We start from the raw sequence: 19833 nt of genomic DNA on the forward strand, positions 1-19833 counted from the left end.
AGATTCTTCTTGAATGTCGGATCTCCTCTCAGTCTAATATTGTTCACATATCTCATTCATGAATTGAAAGATGAAAGTAAATTGGGAGGGTTGCAGACTGGTTTGGAGTCGCCCGCAGCCATTAAGGTTTCGGTCGATTGAATTCAGTTTAGTTTGCTTTGTCGAGTTAGATTTGGTTGTTCAGTCTAATTGATTTTAAATTCATAAAATAATTATCGCGAAAATTCAATCTAGTTTGCTTTGTCGAGTTGGATTTGGTTGTTCAGTCTAACTGATTTTAAATTCATAAAATAATTATTGTGAATTCGACTTTCTTCGTATAGCCAGTTTCTATTGTTCCCGAAAGGCCACCGTTTTTGGGAAAGCAGAAAAGTTTTCGGGGTAGACGGTGGAAAACTAAAAACACTCAAACCAAACGCATTTTATAAGTCACCGACGACTTCATCATCTTCTATCTCTCCCCTTTCTCTCTCTCTCCCTTTCTCTCTCTCTTCTGCCTCTCTCTCTCTCTCTCTCTCTCTCTCTTCTGGCCCTCTCTCTCTCTTCTCTCCTTTTTTCTCTAAATTCCGGCGAAGGGAATGGTCCCTTCGCCGAAACCTTCGTCTGGATCTGGCCTCCAGATCCAGCCGAGAGAGAGAGAGGGAGAAAGGGATGAAGAGAGAAAGAAGAAGACAGTCTGCCGGAAATAGGGTTGAGGGTCGCTGGAGTTTATGGTCGCCGGAGTTTATGGTCGCCGGAGTTAACGGTTGTTTGAAGGGAAGTTGGAGGAAGAAGAAATTTTTTGTATTTCCACAAAACTCGTTTGGAAGAAACAAAAATTATTTGTTTCCACCCAAAACTTTGTACCCCGCAAAACTTTCTTATTTCCGCAAAACATTGGCCTTCTAAAAAACATGATATACACGTAAAATGTACAGACAGTTTAATTTCATTACAAAATTCGTAAAATGTACAGACAGTTTAATTTCATTACAAAATTTGAAATATTTCATTGTATAATCGGTCACTGGGCGCGTCTATAGGCGCCTCTTCAAAATGCTGTAGGGGCCTCCCTCTATAGGCGCACCCCATACGGACATGTTTGTTGTTTTAGGCGCCTCTAAGCGCCCCCCCTCTCCTTGACCATTATTAGGGCATCATAGGCAGCAGTTTTTTTTAGTAAAAACCAAATTCCAATACCAATTCGATCAACAACGCCAACAAATTCTATTGATTCTTCTTCATCAATTCTATCACGCTCTCAAAACCCTAATTCTCATCTTCCTTCTCCTTCACCTCCTCCACTTTCTTCTTCTAATAACATCTCTCCTTCTCCTTCTTCCATGGATCATCATCATCATCTTCTTCCTCAACAACAACAACAACAACAAATCTCTTCTCCTCAACTTCCTCCTCTCCCTCAAACTCCTTCTTCAATTTCTGCTTCTGCTTCAATTCAATCCCCTTTAATTCAATCTCAACAACAAATTGACCCTAACTCCACCTTAGTAGGATTACAACAAAATCAATCCCAATTTCAGCAATCTCAACTTCAACAACAACAACAACAACAACAACAATTGCAGCAGCAGCATCAACAACAACACCAGAATTTGATTTCCCAAAGGAATTTGCAAATCCCACAGACATTACAACGATCATCAATTTCAAGGATGAATCAAATGCAACAACAACAGACGTACGGTATGCCTACTGGTACTATGTTACAACAAGCAGGCATTTACTCACAAATGAACTTTGGAGCTAACAATCTTCAACAGCAGCAACAACAACAACAACAACAACAACAACAGCAGATGGGTAATGGGGGTTTATCTCGATCAGCTTTGATTGGGCAAACTGGGCAAGTTACTGGTCATCTTCCAATCTTGCCTGGGCAAGCAGCAGCTGCTGCTGCTCAATTCAATATGCAATCTCAATTGCTTGTTCAAGTAATCACTTCATTACTGTAATTTCGGAAGAAGGAGGCGCCTCTTTAAATTTCTGTAGGCGCCTCCAAATAGATGTCAAGAGAGGCGCCTATAGGTGTCGGGGTTGACCACGAAATTGACTATAGTCAATCCCTCCCGGGAGGCCCCTACAGCATTTTGAAGAGGCGCCTATAGACGCGCCCTCGGTCACTTCAATTTGAGCCGATTTAAAATGTACCAAATCGATTTTTGCTCCTCCTTAAAATGGCTTATATATGGAAAATGAAGGGGGTGGAAGTAAAATTTCCCTGGAAAACTTCTCAATCCTTCTACTAGCTTCTGGTATTCTGTGTATCAACTGCTAATAATACCTAACAAACTCATTTCCCCTTCCCCAAGCCCTCTTCTTCTTCATCTTGAATTCAAAAAACAAACCCTAGTTTCCTGAACTCCTTACTATATTCAGTTTGATTCATTTCATCTTTACCTTCATCCATGGCTACTAGAAGAGCTAATAAGCTTGCAAGATCAGCATTTTTAGTGTCAAATGCCAAAAGAAACCTCTCTTCTTCGTCTTTGTCATCATTCTCTCATTTTCTCTCTCCTCAACGTTCTCGCTCCTCTAACGTTACTGAAAATCCGAGTTCGAACTTATTTTGCCCTAGTGATATCTCTTCTGTTATTTCCTCATCGCAAATAAAAGGAATCGTAAATGGAGGATCAAGAGGATTGTTGTCTCTCAAGTTTTTTAGTATTGGAAATGATAAATGTTTTCAAAGACGCCATTTTCACTCTTCGAATCCTTCATATTCTCCTTCTACTTCATCTTCTCAGGTTTGATTTATATATTTGTCGTTTCAGTTCTTCAATCTCCTTTATGTTTCTATTTCTGTATGATATTTTTTGGCAGCTGAGTACTTTAATCTTGATTTAGGGTTAACTATGGACTATGTTCTAGATAAAAGGAAGTTATTTTCTTGATCAATCTCATGTAATCATCGTTTGCAAGTTAAAATCAGTTGAATTGAGTTTGAAATTGTTCACAAAGAAAGTTGGAGTTTGTGGGCTTCATTTGATCGCCATACTTGCACAGAAATAGTTCTTTCAATATGATTTTTGACTCAAACTAGCATAATAGATAGAGACATAATGTTTGTTTGCAAATTTTCGCTTACCCTCATGGGTGAGAATTGTTTATTGCTTATTGGCAATTTTAGGCCTACAAAGTTCGAATTGTTTGGACTCTGGAGGAATGATTAAAGATTGTGTTGATGGTTAATTTGAAATATTTTCGAGCTGAAAGAGCCCTCAGTGGAGATGAAGTTAAGCATGGTTTTAAACCAAAACAACCCTACCCGCTTAAACGACACTTTATGAAATGCAAGTTTTGAGCAATGAAGTTGTATCTTGAAGAATATAATCTATGTGTATTCAGAACATGGCCTCATTTAGAAGTTCTAGCTAGTTTTGTGATTTAATAGTTTGTTTTTACCAGGTAAATCCGTCAGACTACACTGAGATGGCATGGGAGGGAATTGTTGGAGCAGTGGATGCGGCACGGCTTAGCAGGCAACAAGTCGTGGAGTCTGAGCATTTAATGAAAGCTCTGGTAGAGCAAAAGGACGGATTGGCTCGCAGAATATTCACAAAGGCCGGACTGGATAATACATCAGTTTTGCAAGCTACAGATGAATTTATTTCCCGACAGCCGAAAGTATGAGTTACTTATCTGAGTGGAATGTTGACTGATTTCAGTAGAAAACAGTTGATGATAGATTAAATGTGGCAGGTGGAAGGTGACACTAGCAGGCCAATACTGGGTTCACATTTTCAGTCTCTTTTGGACAATGCCAGGAGACATAAGAAAGAGTTTGGGGATGATTTCTTATCAGTGGAGCACCTGGTGTTGGCGTTTACTTCTGATAAGAGGTTTGGTCAACAGCTATTCAAAAACCTGCAACTGGGTGAGAAAGAACTGAAAGAGGCCATTAAAGGAGTACGTGGAAACCAGAGAGTCACCGATCAAAGTATGTACCTACCCGCTCCGTTCAATGTGTTTAGTCACTGATAATTCTGGAAATACTATGTCATCTCCGTATGCAATCTGAATTGTGTGATGTGGATCTATAACATCACACACATTCTATTGTAGCTCATCTTCCTGATATGGCGTTAGTGATGTTTCCGTGAAACTGTTGTTATTTACTTATCTGTGCTTGGTCTAAAAGACATACCTAGTGATATGCTATGAGTGTTTTGATCAGTTGGTGATATTATATAGTTAGGTCATAGGAAGGTCTTCTATAAAGTTCCTGCCTCCAAGGGACGTACTTTGTAGCTTAATGTCTTGTCTGTTAATACAGGCTTTCTACACAATAGATACCTGATATTTATATATTACTATAAGCATGTGTCTGACATACTTAAGCACCAGTCAGTCGGAACCTTGGAAGGTTATTCTAATTTACTGCTTGAATTCCAAACAGCGATTTCAGTTAGTTTAGTAATTTGTATGTTGCCTGTGTTGAGTTATTTTGTTATGTTAATGAGTTTCATCCACTAACTCTGACTGGTTGCTACTTGTAGATCCTGAAGGAAAGTTTGAGGCACTGGACAAATATGGGAATGACTTGACAGAACTTGCTAGACGGGGTAAACTTGATCCTGTTATAGGAAGGGATGATGAAATTCGGCGTTGCATCCAAATATTGTCTAGGAGGACAAAAAATAATCCTGTTATCATTGGTGAACCTGGAGTTGGCAAAACGGCAATTGCTGAAGGGTACATCTAATGAGTTTTTAATGTTTCAGAAGTAGCAAAACCTTATGATTAGATTTATGTGGTCAGACAGCAGGATTTCTTTCTGCACTGGTGATTTCTCCTTCTATAGATAGAGCTTGGAAAATAGTCTCTAACTGAAATTTTATATTTGTCACAGGTTGGCTCAAAGAATTGTGCGGGGAGATGTTCCAGAACCTTTAATGAACAGGAAGGTTGTTAGCTTCTTTCTTTCATCTAAGTCAATTAGGTTTGTCTGGAAGAGAACCTGATATTTGGTCACCAGTTCTGCATGGAATGTAGCTAAAAATTTTGAATTAGTGTTGCTGGTTGATCTAGGGATTGTTATGTGTTGCTTAATTGATTATGTTATATTTGGTACCCGTTGTGGCACGAGTTTGATCCTTTTGATCCATTAATAATCATTTCCATGGCTTGCCTTATGCTCTTCTTAGAAAGGCCACTTTTTTTTTGTTCCTTCTCAGTTTTCATTGTTGACGCATTTTCAATTACTTTGCTTTGATGTGGTAAGACAAGCTTGTTGTTACTTGCGTATGTGAGTGTTTTCAGCCTTAGGTATTATGAATTCTGTGCATATTTAATTTGAGTTGTGATCTGGTTGTTTAGGTTTCAGATATCTGTAAGCAATCTAATGGCATGAGCCATATTTTAGACCCCATGATTTTAGCAAACAATAGTTAATGCTTCTGCTAACTGATGTGTTGATTTGCTAATATAACTGAAGTAGGCTGTTATTTATATCTTTTGAAATTTAGATGCATATCATTTCCATATTTGATATTACTCAATATTGAACTTACCATTGAACCTGTATACCTTATGTGCACTTTTGCAGTTAATATCATTGGATATGGGTTCATTAGTTGCTGGAGCAAAATTTCGTGGAGATTTTGAGGAAAGACTGAAAGCCGTCTTAAAGGAAGTGACGGCTTCCAATGGGCAGATAATCTTATTCATTGATGAGATCCACACTGTTGTTGGTGCAGGTCTGTACTCTGCTTGGAACATCTTTGATGGTCTATCTCCTTCCTATTATTTATAGTTGGAGAACATGGCATATTGAAAGTTAGTGTCATCTGAACTAGCATATTCTACATGGGTCGGGTCGTCGGGATCCTTGACAAATGACTTCGATGAAGCTACGCGACTTTTTTGGTCACTGATAGTTACATATATTTATAGTTACCCTCGAACTAAGAACTGATAATAAAGTTCATCTTATATTGATCTTAAGCCAAAGGATGTTTGGTATCAAGGTCCACTTCGCCTCATCAGAACATGTCATCTTTGAGAGGATTTCATGACTTATGGCTTTAGTTATCTTATCGCCTAGAAAACATTGATAATAGCCTTTTAGCTTGGTGTTTTCTACGGGTCATCCCTTCAATTGTTCTTAAACCTTCTGATAGCTGAAATCAGGGGACACCAAATTTATTGAACCACGATTTCCAAAGATTTTGAGACTCTTTGTAGATATCTTAAGCCATGATTCTAGATGAAGGTTTACCCAAGAAATTACCATTTGTATTTTCGTTAAATTGTCTGTGATTCCAACTGATGTATCATGAAAAGGATCCAAACTAAACCCAAGAGGAATAAATGCCGAAGACGCTTTTTGTTGCAGGACTTCCTTAAACTTGTACATAAAGCCATTTTGGTGATTTTTTTTTTGTTTGTTAATAATAAAATGCAGGGGCTACAAGTGGAGCAATGGATGCTGGCAATTTGTTGAAACCGATGCTTGGTCGAGGCGAGCTCCGTTGCATAGGAGCAACCACATTAAACGAGTACAGGAAATACATCGAAAAAGATCCTGCTCTTGAGCGCAGGTTCCAGCAAGTTTTCTGCGGTCAACCATCTGTTGGAGACACAATATCCATTCTTCGTGGACTGCGTGAACGTTATGAGCTGCATCATGGTGTAAAAATATCGGACAGTGCCCTTGTTTCAGCTGCAGTTCTTGCAGATCGTTACATCACCGAGCGGTTTTTGCCTGACAAAGGTAAAGAACTGTTCGAGCCAATGCTAGAAAATGTCAGATATCATTTAGCTACTGTAACCATTAGGTCAATGTTGGAACAATGTTGAGGATTAGTCATGCAGAAGCCTACACACATAGACTTAGAAGTGGTCCAATCCTATGATCCTTGTTAATTGTCTATCCTGTTGCTTTTTTATGTCTGTAATCCTTTTTATGCCTCGATTCTCGTGTGTTGTTCATGCAAGTTAAGAGTCATCTTCGGGTAAGAATCTTGGAATTGATGATTTCGTTGTTTGCAGCGATTGATCTTGTTGATGAGGCGGCAGCAAAACTGAAAATGGAGATCACTTCAAAGCCAACAGAGTTGGATGAGATGGATAGAGCAGTGTTGAAGTTAGAGATGGAGAAATTGTCTCTGAAGAATGACACTGATAAAGCATCCAAAGAGCGATTAAGCAAGCTAGAAACTGATCTTGCGCTGCTTAAAGAAAAGCAGAAAAAACTTGCAGAACATTGGGAGCTAGAAAAGAGTCTCATGACTCGAATTCGATCAATCAAGGAAGAGGTACAACTTCTTGTAGCTTGTCTCAATCTGTACATCTTACTAATGCTGCTTTACATCTAACAAAGGCCGTGGAAATCTCTCGCAGGTTGATAGAGTAAACCTAGAGATGGAGGCTGCTGAGCGTGAATACGACTTGAGTCGTGCCGCGGAGCTCAAGTACGGAACCTTAATATCTCTTCAAAAACAGCTTATTGAGGCTGAGAATAAACTGGCCGAGTTCCAAAGTTCTGGTAATTCTTTACTTCGAGAGGAGGTCACTGACCTAGATATTACAGAAATTGTTAGCAAGTGGACTGGTATTCCATTATCAAACTTACAACAATCTGAAAGAGACAAACTAGTTTTGCTTGAAGAAGTCCTCCACAAAAGAGTTGTTGGCCAGGATATTGCAGTCAAATCTGTAGCAGACGCCATCCGACGTTCTAGAGCAGGACTTTCCGACCCAAATCGACCAATAGCAAGTTTCATGTTTATGGGTCCCACTGGAGTTGGGAAAACTGAGCTTGCTAAAGCTCTTGCTGGTTACCTTTTCAACACTGAGAATGCATTAGTAAGAATCGACATGAGCGAGTACATGGAGAAGCATGCTGTTTCACGCTTGGTTGGTGCTCCGCCTGGTTATGTGGGTTATGAAGAAGGTGGACAGTTGACTGAAGTAGTTCGACGAAGACCTTATTCTGTTGTTTTATTTGATGAGATAGAGAAAGCACACCACGATGTATTCAACATTCTATTGCAGCTTCTAGATGATGGAAGGATAACAGATTCACAAGGCAGGACAGTTAGTTTTACAAATTGTGTTGTGATAATGACATCAAATCTTGGGTCTCATTATGTACTTGAAACTCTTCGAAACACACATGATAGCAAGGATGCCGTATACGAACTGATGAAGAGGCAGGTTGTGGAGTTGGCAAGACAAACTTTCCGCCCGGAGTTCATGAATCGTATTGATGAGTACATCGTTTTCCAACCACTCGACAACAAAGAAATCAATCGAATTGTGGAGATTCAGGTAATTATTTCTCCTGCCCTGAGTAAGTAAGATAAATTCTAAATTGAATTTATTAGAGGAAGTAGAGTTGAACTATAACTGCTAGGAACCAGAAACCTTGGACCTGTGACTGCTTTCTGTTTTGTTCCGAACTTGTAGTGAACTGATGGAAACTAGAATCAACATATTTTTATTTTCTATAACTTTTAAATTTCGTTGTGTATGGAAAATTGAATATCAGAGTTAAAATGGATTACCCCGATTACAACCCTCCAAATATCCAATCCTAGGACAGGAGAAGTGTTACATCATTTCGGCATCTAGCTAAGGCATTCTGATGAACAGGAAACCATGTAATTCTTTATGCAAGTTCTTTTCCAGTTCTGATAACATTTCACTTTGCTCATTGCAGTTGAACCGGTTGAAGGACAGGCTCAAGCAAAGGAAGATTGATCTTCACTACACGAAAGAAGCAGTTGATCTTCTAGGTGTACTAGGTTTTGATCCAAATTTTGGAGCACGGCCAGTAAAGAGGGTGATACAGCAGATGGTGGAAAACGAAATAGCGATGGGCGTTCTGAGGGGAGATTTTAAGGAAGATGACGGTGTTTTAGTTGATGCTGTTTCAACAGATCGTTCTCAGAACAGTTTGATTGTTAAAAAACTTGAGAGTTCCCCTGTAGATGCTATTGCTGCCCAACAATGACAGACTGGTATTACTTTACCCCGAAGGTACTAAAATGGTAAAATTAACTTCATCCTTGAAATGTTTAGAGACAATTTCTTGAGCTGCTTCATGTCCAGAAGCTGAGTACTTCATTACTGTTTGCCAAGCAAATTTCAAATAAAATATTTAATCCAAAACTAAGTCTTAGGTGGTGATTATTATCTTTAGTAGTTTTGATCTGATCGCTTGAGTCCGATTTGTCTAGATTTGAGTTGTTTGGGTTTGATTTGTTTTGATTAGATGTGCAAATTGTACGATAACCTTGTTAGGTTATTTTAGACAGTCTGCTCTCTAATTCAAACTTGCAGACTCAAATGAATCCAAAGCTAGCCGATAGGCGTAGTAAGACGTACATAATGGAAACAAACAATTGTGTAATCTGACTTGAGTTCACTGAATCTTTGGCAAATTTCATATCTAAAATGGAGATATTAACAAGATTTTACATCTTAATACATGTGAACAGGTTGTGCATCTAAGACACAGTTGTAAGGCAGCAGGGACAATGCAAGCTTTTCAATCACATACAAGATCTCCCACAGTTTCCTTTCCAAGGTAGATAAGATTCTAACTTCTTGTCTTTGTAGATTTGATGTTTAAACAAAAAAAAAAACAGATTTTGAGAGTGAGGATCCAAGACCAAGAGAAATGTGCATCTTCATAAAGTGAAATGATAAGAATCTATGTTATCATAATCTTGTGTTTGTGTTTGTGTTTGTGATTGTGTACAAAAGGTCTTATATTCAAACTTTTAGTTCTATACATACTTTTATAGGTTTACGACGGTTCAGTCTGAGCCACTAGCTTTTATGTCTAAGGAAGATAACCAAGATTGATAGATGAATTGTTCTATCAAAAGATCTCAGTGTTCCGAAATTGCCACTTGTGGTTGTATCACTGTATGCTTACAGACCTGACAATGAGCCACTTGTAGAAAGATCAATTGAGATTGATAGATGAATGCCTCAGAGATTGAAGTAGTCGAACCATCTAAGTATTCCTGTATTGCCGCCTAAATTGTCTATTTTCATTGAGCATACAATTTGGCCTTATACTGCCAAAACTTTAAAGTTAGGTTGGGGGTTATTCTTATTCTTATAATTTTATTTTTATTTTTATTCCAAGTACAGACAACATTATAAACATGTGCACCCACATTTTCATATCTTTGGACAAGGAGCCAGGTCCTTGTCAAATCATCTTTGGATCCAAAGTTGTGAAATATTTAATTTCAGCTTTACATTTTTCAACTTGCTTTTATATGATTTAGACAAGTAAAAGATATTATCTAGGGCAAGATATCTATGTGACACTACATACTTGGTTAGACCAGGACAGCTTTTGGACCTACTTTGTTTTAAAATGTGTAATTTGTTATTAGGATGTCTAAAATGGTTTGGAGATGTCATAATCTCTATGATTATGTTGGAAGGAACTCTCTAATAAAAAATTTAATTTGATATTATGTGAAGTCTTCGTCTTCGCTTTGAACATTGTGATTTACTTGATTTATGTCTTGTCTGCATTTACACGTAACTTCAAATGTTCTAAGATATGACATCTTTAGTCGGTTATGATTCCGCCGATTATGAAGCGGGGATGGTGTCAAGTTGGAAGATTTTATATATTTATTGGGTTACCATCATCTAAGGATAAACTTCCTTTTTTTTGTTGTTGAAAGAGGATAAACTAATGGTCATAATCCATGTGATGATGTTTATCTTAACAAAATTATACAATGTTAATCATAATGTACTATAGACATGTTTTAATGGTCTAGATTATTTCCTTATCTGTTGTTGTCGCAGATATGGCTTAACCATACCCACATAAAATATAACCACATAGTTTTTCTGCTATTTTTCCAAAGAGACAATGGGGCTTGCTTTATAATACCATGTGGTTCTAGCATATGTCTGCTCTAAGTATGTGTCAGCAACTTTCAACAAAAAAAAAAAAAAAAAAAAAGGATGTGTCACCATTTAGTCAATATATTGTTTTTTTTAAGAAATCGACTACATCACCAAGATGTCATGGGCACGATAATCGATTAATTTATACTGTAATAAAAGAGGTTTAAAGTCTGGCAAATTTATTATAAAATTTTCTTTATATATAGTCTAAATTACATGAAATAAGTTTTGATGTCAAATTGCTTTCACCGAAATTCGAAACCGTGGTGGACTTAATCAATATACTTATATGTAAGGGTTATTTCATGTAAAGAGTCCCAAACAAGTGGAAAAGGGAAGAAAATGCTGCCCTACGAAGGATAATTTCGACGCGTGGATTCTCAGTAACATATGTGAATCCAGGGGTTTGGTTAGATCAGCTGCAAGGCATTTACGAAGGATAATTTCCCCGGGTGGATTAATAATAACATACAACGCCATCCAAGGGTTTGGTTAAGTCAGCTACTCGCCTGAAGAGTTTTTTTTTTTTTTTAAACCTCGAAACCATATTTCATTCATAAGAGATGCAATCACAAATTTACAGGGATAAAATGTTATTCCTCTCGGCAAGATACTTGAGAGTTACATAAGTAAGTGCGCAGAACTTCGAATGTAAAGTGCCTCATGTATTGAGAGAAGCTGACTAGACATTGACGAAAATAAGAAAGAAGAAAGATGAAAATATCATAAAGATCAAAGATGAAAAGACCCTAAAGGTCAACAACATAACTGGAAAAAAACTAAAAGAACCACCACTGGCATCGGAAAACCGCAACCGTCACCAAAAAATCGCCCCCGTCACCGAAAAATCGCTGCCATCACCGGAGAACCAAAAGTAGCAATTTCTAAGTACTTACCTTTCATCAACAAGATCATGATTATCATTATTATACTCTGCTTTTTGTTTCGATTTCTTTGATTTACAACAACCACCACCAACGGGAACATTTCGAAGAACCACCGCCTATCGTCCAACAACGTCTGCAATCTTTACAAAAATGGCGAGGTTTGGAGAGATTGTAATTGTTGTAGTAACAGAATTTTGTGTTAAATGAATCACAACAAGGACATTTTAGTGATTGATTTTGAAATGATGGTCTTAATAATAATCTTCTTTCACTTCCTCCAAAGATTTTACCACCAATTCCTTCAACTCCTCCTCTGTTTTGTATCGATCTTAGATCTTACATTCTTGATATTATTATTACTCAAGAAGATTAAGAAACTTTTTCAAATTTCAGTTGAATTTGTCACTTTGAGAACTCCATATTCCGAGGGAGAGAACCCATCTCTAAACATTCTCTCTTTAAATGAAATTCGTTCTAGAGTAAGTTGTTGGGCCTATTATTGTTTGAAACTTAGAGATTGTTATTTCTTGATAGTGTACTTGAAAGATGGTTGTTCTTCATCGCTTGGATTTATATGGAGACAGAGAAAGAGGCAGATAACTATTGATATTTTGGGATGGAAGGAGAAGGAAGACTATGAATCTGACCCTAGAAACTATTAATGGAGGGAAAATTAACAACAAACGAAAGAAAAAGGGATCTGGGGAAGCGGAAGAACAAAAAGCAGATCTGAGAAGTTTGTAGAGAGAGACGGTTATGGAGAGAGAATCCACAAAAATTTTCTTGCCTGATTGTTATTCTCATTTTTCTTTTAGGCTTTTCCCATCAGGAAAACCGTCGTTAGAGATCACGAAAGTGATAAGTTTTCCTCTGTCCTTGTCTAGCTGGTTATCGAATGTTAGACTCGCTATTTTTCGCTTTAGAAGTGGCTTAAGACTTTTTTTTTTTTGTTGATACAAACGGCTGAAGACTTGATCTTCAGCTCTATCCATGAAGTGGGAACGTATCCATTTCTTGCTTCACAAATATAAGAGATGAATTAAACATTAAATTCCTATCTTGATTGCGGAACCGGAAACTTTTGTATCATCAAAATATTTGTTCCCTCTCATGTTTTGGGAAATAAGAAATTTGTTTGATACATATTTACTAAATAAAAAATTGTAATCTTTTGTTTTCTTCGAACCAAGCATTCACCATTAGTGTCCCTTTTTCTTTTCACTTTTTGTTCATCCTCCAACCTCTTGCCCACCTCCGCCTAGGGCTGGGAAAACGGTCCGGAACCCCGCGATCCGGCCCGCTCGGCCCGAACCGCGAGAGACCGAAGACCGAAGCCAACCCGAGTCGGGCTTACCCGGCCCGATGGCTCGGGTTTATAGGGCCGGGACTCGGACCTGCTCTCAAATCCGAGTCCCGGCCCAAAAAGCCCGCCCGCTACCCGCCCGATGGAGTCCGCCCGCTACCCGAGCCCGATTAAAGATAAGCCCGGCAACCCTACTCTCACGATCCATGAATTGTTTAGATCCAACGGCTATCTCTTAAAATTAGATATCAGTCGTTGGATCTAAACAGGTTGCCCATTCTTTTCCTATAAAACCCTCCCCAAAAGCAGAAACCCTAAAAAAGCTAACCTACATCTTTCTCTCTGTCCGCCTCTCTCTTTCTCTCTCTCTGTCCGCCTCTCTCTCTCTCTAACTAAAACATAAACCACAATGAACCCTAAATCCTTAACCATTGAACACTCATCTCATTATTTAATTTATCATCCTACAATTACTTCTTCATGTGGGTTAAGAGTGATGACGAATATGGTTGGTAAAGTTGTTTCTCTAATCTGTATCTGCTTCTACTGTTCTTCTTCCTCATGTGGGGTATGAGTAAAGACAATAAAAGATTGTGTAGTTTGTTTTTCTTTTTTCTTATATGAGATTCAAATGGGTGTATATAGTTAAATGATGATGATGATATGAATTTTTTTTATTTTTAAGGTTGTAATTTTGTTTATTATTTTGACAGTAATGTTAATCTAGGGTTTAATCTCTTTTTGAAGATGTGTTATTATGGAGATTTAGGGTTTGTTCTAGGGTTTTATAAATCAGATCTGTTAGTATAAAGATTTAGGGTTTAAGATCTTTTTGAATCTTTTTATAGTAGTTTTCCAAAATTTGTAGTTTAGGGTTTCACCCTATGATAATCTCTCTCCTTCTCTCCCATATAGTTGAGTTTCAGTAAAAAATTGATCCTGAGTTTTGATTTTTAGGGTTTCAATCACTCAATCTAAAGATTTTATTAGTAGTTTCTTGTTGTGGGTTTTGTTTATTTTTTTATTTAATGGCTTCTTCAACAATACTTCTTAATGGACCTGGAAATCTCACACTCATCACTCCAAATTGATTAGGTTTTCTTAGGTCAAATTTTAATGGAAAATCAATACCCAAACTGGGTTTTGTTTCTTATAATAGAAAAAGTTCAAAATCAAGAACTTTACTAGTACCAACCAAATTTCTTTTTATTAAAAAATTGTTTTTTTTTTTAAAATATTTTTTAAGTCTCAAAAACCCGAGCCCGTCCGGCCCGAGCCCGTTGGAACCCGCTCGGGCAGGCGGGTTCGGACGGGCTATGGGCACCAATATGGCGTGTTTTGTCCGGCCCGACTCCCTACTGCGGGCTCGGCTTATCCAAAGCCCGATCCGCCCGAGTCCGGCTCATTCTTGCCCGAGCCCGTCTGAGCCCGCCCGTTTCCCACCCCTACCTCCGCCCCACCTCCAGCCACTATTAGTTTGCTTATCTATCGTTTTCTTCTTTCTCTGTTTGATTTCTCTCTTAGAGTAATTACTCTTTCTATCTCTCTCGAATTTCTCTTTCTGAGGTCTTTCTCTTCCTTTCTTTGATCTCTTTCTCCTCTAGTTGTATCTCGATTGAAATCTTAGGGTTTCTACTTGTGTTGCTCTAATCTTTGTTTCTGAGATCTTTCTCTCCCTATCTCTAATGTCTTTCTCCTTTCCTTGTATCTCGACTGAAATGTTAGGTTGTATTTAATACCAGAGAAATAATTTCATGGAAATAAAAGTCTTCCATAGAATATATTTCGTGGAAATAAGAGTTTTTTCATTTGGTTGTCTTTTATTATTTTGTGGAATCACAAATTTTGTTATTTGTCTATCAATTAATTTTCATGGACATAATATTCAATAAAAAATTTATTTACCCCTTATGCAGTCAAAATAACATTTTTATCTTTATGTTGCCAAACTTACAATGTTCACCCTTATGTTATCAAAATGATATATTTATACTTATATCAGTTTGGTATTATGAAAGGGTGAAAGTATAATTTAGCAAAGGTTAAAATGTCATTTTGACAACATAAAAGTAAACATGTCATTTTAGTATTATAGAAGGACAAAAATGTCATTTAATAATATATAGGTAAGAGTGTATTTTGCTAATATTGAAGGATAAAAATATCATTTTAAACATATATAGAGGTAAATATTAAGTTTGAAGTATCCAAAATATTAAAATAATTCTTTTTTAAAGGGTCCATGGGTATATAGACCAAAATAATGTTCAAAAAAAGTTTATGATCCAATCTTCCCAAAATATGGATATTTAGTCCTTTTACATTATGGACATAAAAACCCTCACTTTCTAAACATAGAACCGTCAATGTCCCACGCTCAAATTTTGCGCGTTTTGGAAAGATAGATTTGGACGTGATTTGGGGGATTTATTAGCAAAAAATGGATTGAAACAAATCATAATTTCTCTCTCCTCTAAACAGATTTGGAAATTAAATTTTCTCTTTTCTATTATCCGAATCAATCAGAAACCAAAATCCTAACTAAAACAAAACGCCATCACCACGGATATTTCCAAATCAATTTTCTCTATTTTACTATGTAAATTTTTTTTCGATTCAAATCAATTTTCTCTACTTAACTTTCATATTTGGAAAGAGTATATTTTCTAAGATCAATTTAGCGTGATTTGGGGGTTAATATACAAAACATATATATCACTTTCTCTCACTTAACTTTAGATTTGAAAATAGTATATTTTTCTGGGAACATTAAAGCAGCATTTATTTTCGTTTTTACTCATACATAAATACACATCGAATACAAATTATGAACAAATACGTAAATTATGTGTTATTTATGACGAGGAAACCATCATTTGTCATGTATACAACGTAATTTATCAAATGTATGTGGGTCTTGTTCAATAAATTACACATAATTTCTTTTACATTACACATCGTTTACATTCTGTTACTAAAAAAACGTACAAAATCTTCTCTGGTTCAAAAATGGTGCTCATCTATGTACTCTCCATTTGTATTCTTGAGCAGGACAAACAACAGTTACACTATATTGTCGAAGAGCATATCCAAATGTTTTTGCACCACCAGGAAACAACTGACCAACTTCAGTAAATATTTTATCCGAGCCATCAGGTTTTAGTTTCGTTGACTTACTTTGATTTGATGATTCTGTTTGAAATTACATCTGTTATATCATATCTACACACATAAATGCACATACATTAAAAAAAAACAATCATATATTGTATTATAAACTACATGTACAGTTTCCGTAAATTATGTATAATGTTTGTCAAATTTTGACAATATTTGAAGGTTTTGAGTAGTTTGGTAAGCTTAACAAGGCTATTGTTTTGTGTGAAAAGTACGCGCAATGGTAAATAAATAATACATAATTTATGTGCACTTATACGATGTTTTAGAATTTATCATAAATTATATATAATGTATAACAAATTACGCGTATTTTACATAGTCTTACAAAAATATGGTTCGGAAGATGTTTGCGTAATGTACTAGAAAGTATGAAAATTAACTGTAAATTACCTATATTGTATATTCTGTTATGATAAACGTAGGGAATAACACCTGGTTCATAAAATTGTACGAAACCAAAGATCTGAGGTGAAAAAATATCAGAAAATCAAGAAGCTTAAACAAAAATCTAATGAAAAATGATATAATACTCGGATGAAAACAAATAATCGATTTGAAGGAATCAGTAAAGAAGGATTAAACATCAAGATTATAAACAGTTAGGAATATCTTAGAGAGAGAAAATAAACAGCAAATCGAGTATGTTAAAATGAAATAGTAATCAAAGTTAAACAGATTCAAACAAGATTTCTGTCAAAATCTGAGGTTTTTAGAGAGAGAGAGAGAATATGATTCTTTAACCTGAGAAGCAATATTAGATCTTATCAATGGTTTGAACAAAGAGTTTCACAGTTTAAAACCTGATAAACAATAGAGGTTTTTAGACTGCTGCTGTAATGAAGATGAAACAATGGAGGTTTGTACTGCTGCTGATGAGTTTAATGGAGGTTTATAGGAGCTTTCGTTTTTAGAGAGAGGAAAAGTTTCCAGATTTCAGTTACGGAAGATATTGAAGATAGTGGTTACTTTGAATTTAAATGTGATTGGAGAGAGAATGTGGAGATAAAAATGGAAAAAAAAAATATTTTGAATTTTAGAATGTAGATCAGATTTTATATATAAAGAAGGTTAGTATAAGTATTATAAATTAATATGTAATCTAGGGATTTGTGTTTTCTCTCTAGATGAGACCAAATGGACTAGATATCCATTTATATTATTTTTTGGTTTTGAAACCCTTTATAGGATTAGAGAGGACTATATCTGCTATTAGGATTCGTTTTTTGGGCTATAAGCCCGAAAATACTTTTTTAAATTCTAACTTTTCAGGGAAACTAATTCTTAAAAGGAAGGAAAGAATTAGAAATAGAGTATATCGTGGAAATAGATTCTCGAGGAAATTAAAGTCATGAAAATATGATTCGTATCAAATGGCAGAAACACCTATTTCCACGAAAAATCTTTTATTTTTATGGATATAAGTGATATCAAACGCACCCTTAGATTTCGGTTGATAGGTAAGAAAGAGAAAGGGGGGAGTGAGGGAGGGAGAGGGGGGATGGAGGGAGGGGGAGAGAAGCTGAAGACGAGAGGAAATAGCCGTTGTTGGCTGACAAGAAGGGTGTAATTGGAAGAAAATTTTAATTTTCTCACTGTATGAAACTTTTTACCTTGAGAGTTTTTCGTCCCCCCGAAGCATCAATCTTTCCAGTTTCAATCATACTGGAATCAACAACACTTTCCATCACCAAGTCAACAAGAGAATAATTCTAGTCTTATAGATAGGCCTATGATCCGCGTTTTTACTTTTAGTCTTGTATACATAGAAATCTCTAGATTTTGTCCATTTTTACCAAGTATGCAACATTTTCTTTTGAAAGTTCCCTTTGAAGATGCTTTTCCCCACTGCTTGAAAAAGTGAAAGCATAAACGATCTTAGATTCCGTGAAAATATTTTCCTCCATTTATGTGGTAGAAATTAACTTGGTGGTACTTTGTTTTTCATGTAGAAATGGCCATATTGGAAGTGAAAGCAATATGTATCTTTGGGATTTACCAATAATAGAATTTCATCTTATGATTTGTGGGGGACGGGTGTTTTCATCTACCTCATGCATTCATTCTATGATTGTGACCACACTTTGCAAATTGGCCTGAACCCTAAATACGAATATTTATATAATCTTCCTCGATTAGAACATTTTGAGTGTGACTCATTTGGTATTTAAGATAAGCATAAAATAATCTAATTAAAATAGAACTGGCATTGTCCTCTTCAGAAAGTCTATATCACCCTAAAGACTAGGGCCATAAGGGTACACGAATTATGGTTCGGATGGATATCAAAACAGCGATAAGTTACCTCGTGAAAGACTGACATTATAGTGAAAATGTTTCTTTTTCCACTCAAATTACCTTCTGTTAAGTTTTTGATTATCTAATTTAAAATCAAATGGCAGTCAGCAGTGGAGATAACTTATATAGTCATTATATCATCGGCTACTAAATCACCCTTCTTACATGTGAGACTATTCTCACATGTCTCTTTACGTATGGGATTCTTTGAGTCTAAACGCGTTTTTTTTCTTTTCTTTCGGGCGACGTAGAGGACGTGTAACTTTTAAACCACATGTAGACCTAGCTTTGATATCACATTAAGTTTGTGGTCATATAACTCAAAATCAATTGTTAATAAATGGAGAAAACCTATTTGTAGTTACTATTACATTCCTCTTGTGTGAGACTATTCTCACATATACTGGGTGTATTGTTCACTATAATTGTAAACGGTAGCTTACACATGTTGATATTTTAGAAGAAATAGAGAAAAAAAAGTGGGAAGAATTCCTCTTGTGGAAAGGAAGTGAATGGAGAATAAAAAGGAGAGGGAAGATCTTAAAGGACCAGCATAATTGATCTTCTCAGATGCTTGTTGTTTTGCTTACCTTTTTCTTTAGTTGCAGCTTTTACAATTCACACGCCTCGTAATGTTTGATTGTTACTCGGAATTTTTCAATCTCTAAAAAATCATAGCGGACAACTATCAGTCTAAAATTATAATCGATAATTGATCATACTTTGAGGGCTCTATATATGTTCATGCAACCTTTCTTTTACCCGAGTCCCGACTCAAACCCAAAGTACCCGTAACAACTTCTTTTTGTCCGACCGATCGTTCTAAACTTCTCAAAATGTTCATTATTTATACTAGTCAGTGATTTAAATCTAAGATTCACAACATATAACTTTACTGCTATTGAGGCCCACAATTTTTGGACACCAAAAATTTCTTTATATGACATGAGAGAAGAACAAAAATGAAGAAACATAGATAATCAATATCCCACAATTTCCCAACAAATAAAGGAACGGGTACCAGCCTTCTTGATCAATGCTACCAAAGAGATAAAATGCACAACTATGGGAGATTGGGAGCCACCCAACAAAATAAACATTACATTTTTTTCACCAATAAATCACTTTTCATCAAAGGAGTAGTCGACACTCGACATCCCCCGCATTAAAAGTACCATCCTCTGATCCTCCCCTTCTTCCTCTTGTCATATTCCCTTCATTAACGGATTTCATATGAGCTCCATTAATGAATTTAGAGTTCCACAATAACAAGGCTCT

General features: G+C 36.3%; 1 protein-coding gene across 1 annotated transcript; it reads left to right on the forward strand.

Annotated features, from left to right (window-relative positions):
• The first annotated feature begins 307 nt into the window (after positions 1-307).
• LOC147540060 (chaperone protein ClpB3, mitochondrial-like) lies at positions 308-9672 on the forward strand. Its single transcript, XM_086644755.1, has 12 exons — positions 308-949; positions 2106-2744; positions 3406-3624; positions 3700-3937; positions 4497-4692; positions 4850-4904; positions 5546-5696; positions 6404-6712; positions 6991-7256; positions 7342-8271; positions 8663-8982; positions 9444-9672. The coding sequence occupies exons 2-11, from the start codon at positions 2406-2408 to the stop codon at positions 8954-8956; spliced, it is 2997 nt and encodes a 998-aa protein (XP_086500881.1). The 5' UTR covers positions 308-949; positions 2106-2405; the 3' UTR covers positions 8957-8982; positions 9444-9672.
• Positions 9673-19833: the final 10161 nt, after the last annotated feature.

This window comes from Eschscholzia californica, unplaced genomic scaffold, assembly GCF_041429995.1.
Source record: "Eschscholzia californica isolate CP2 unplaced genomic scaffold, dmEscCali1.0.p SCAF_5, whole genome shotgun sequence".
Taxonomy (NCBI): domain Eukaryota; kingdom Viridiplantae; phylum Streptophyta; class Magnoliopsida; order Ranunculales; family Papaveraceae; genus Eschscholzia; species Eschscholzia californica.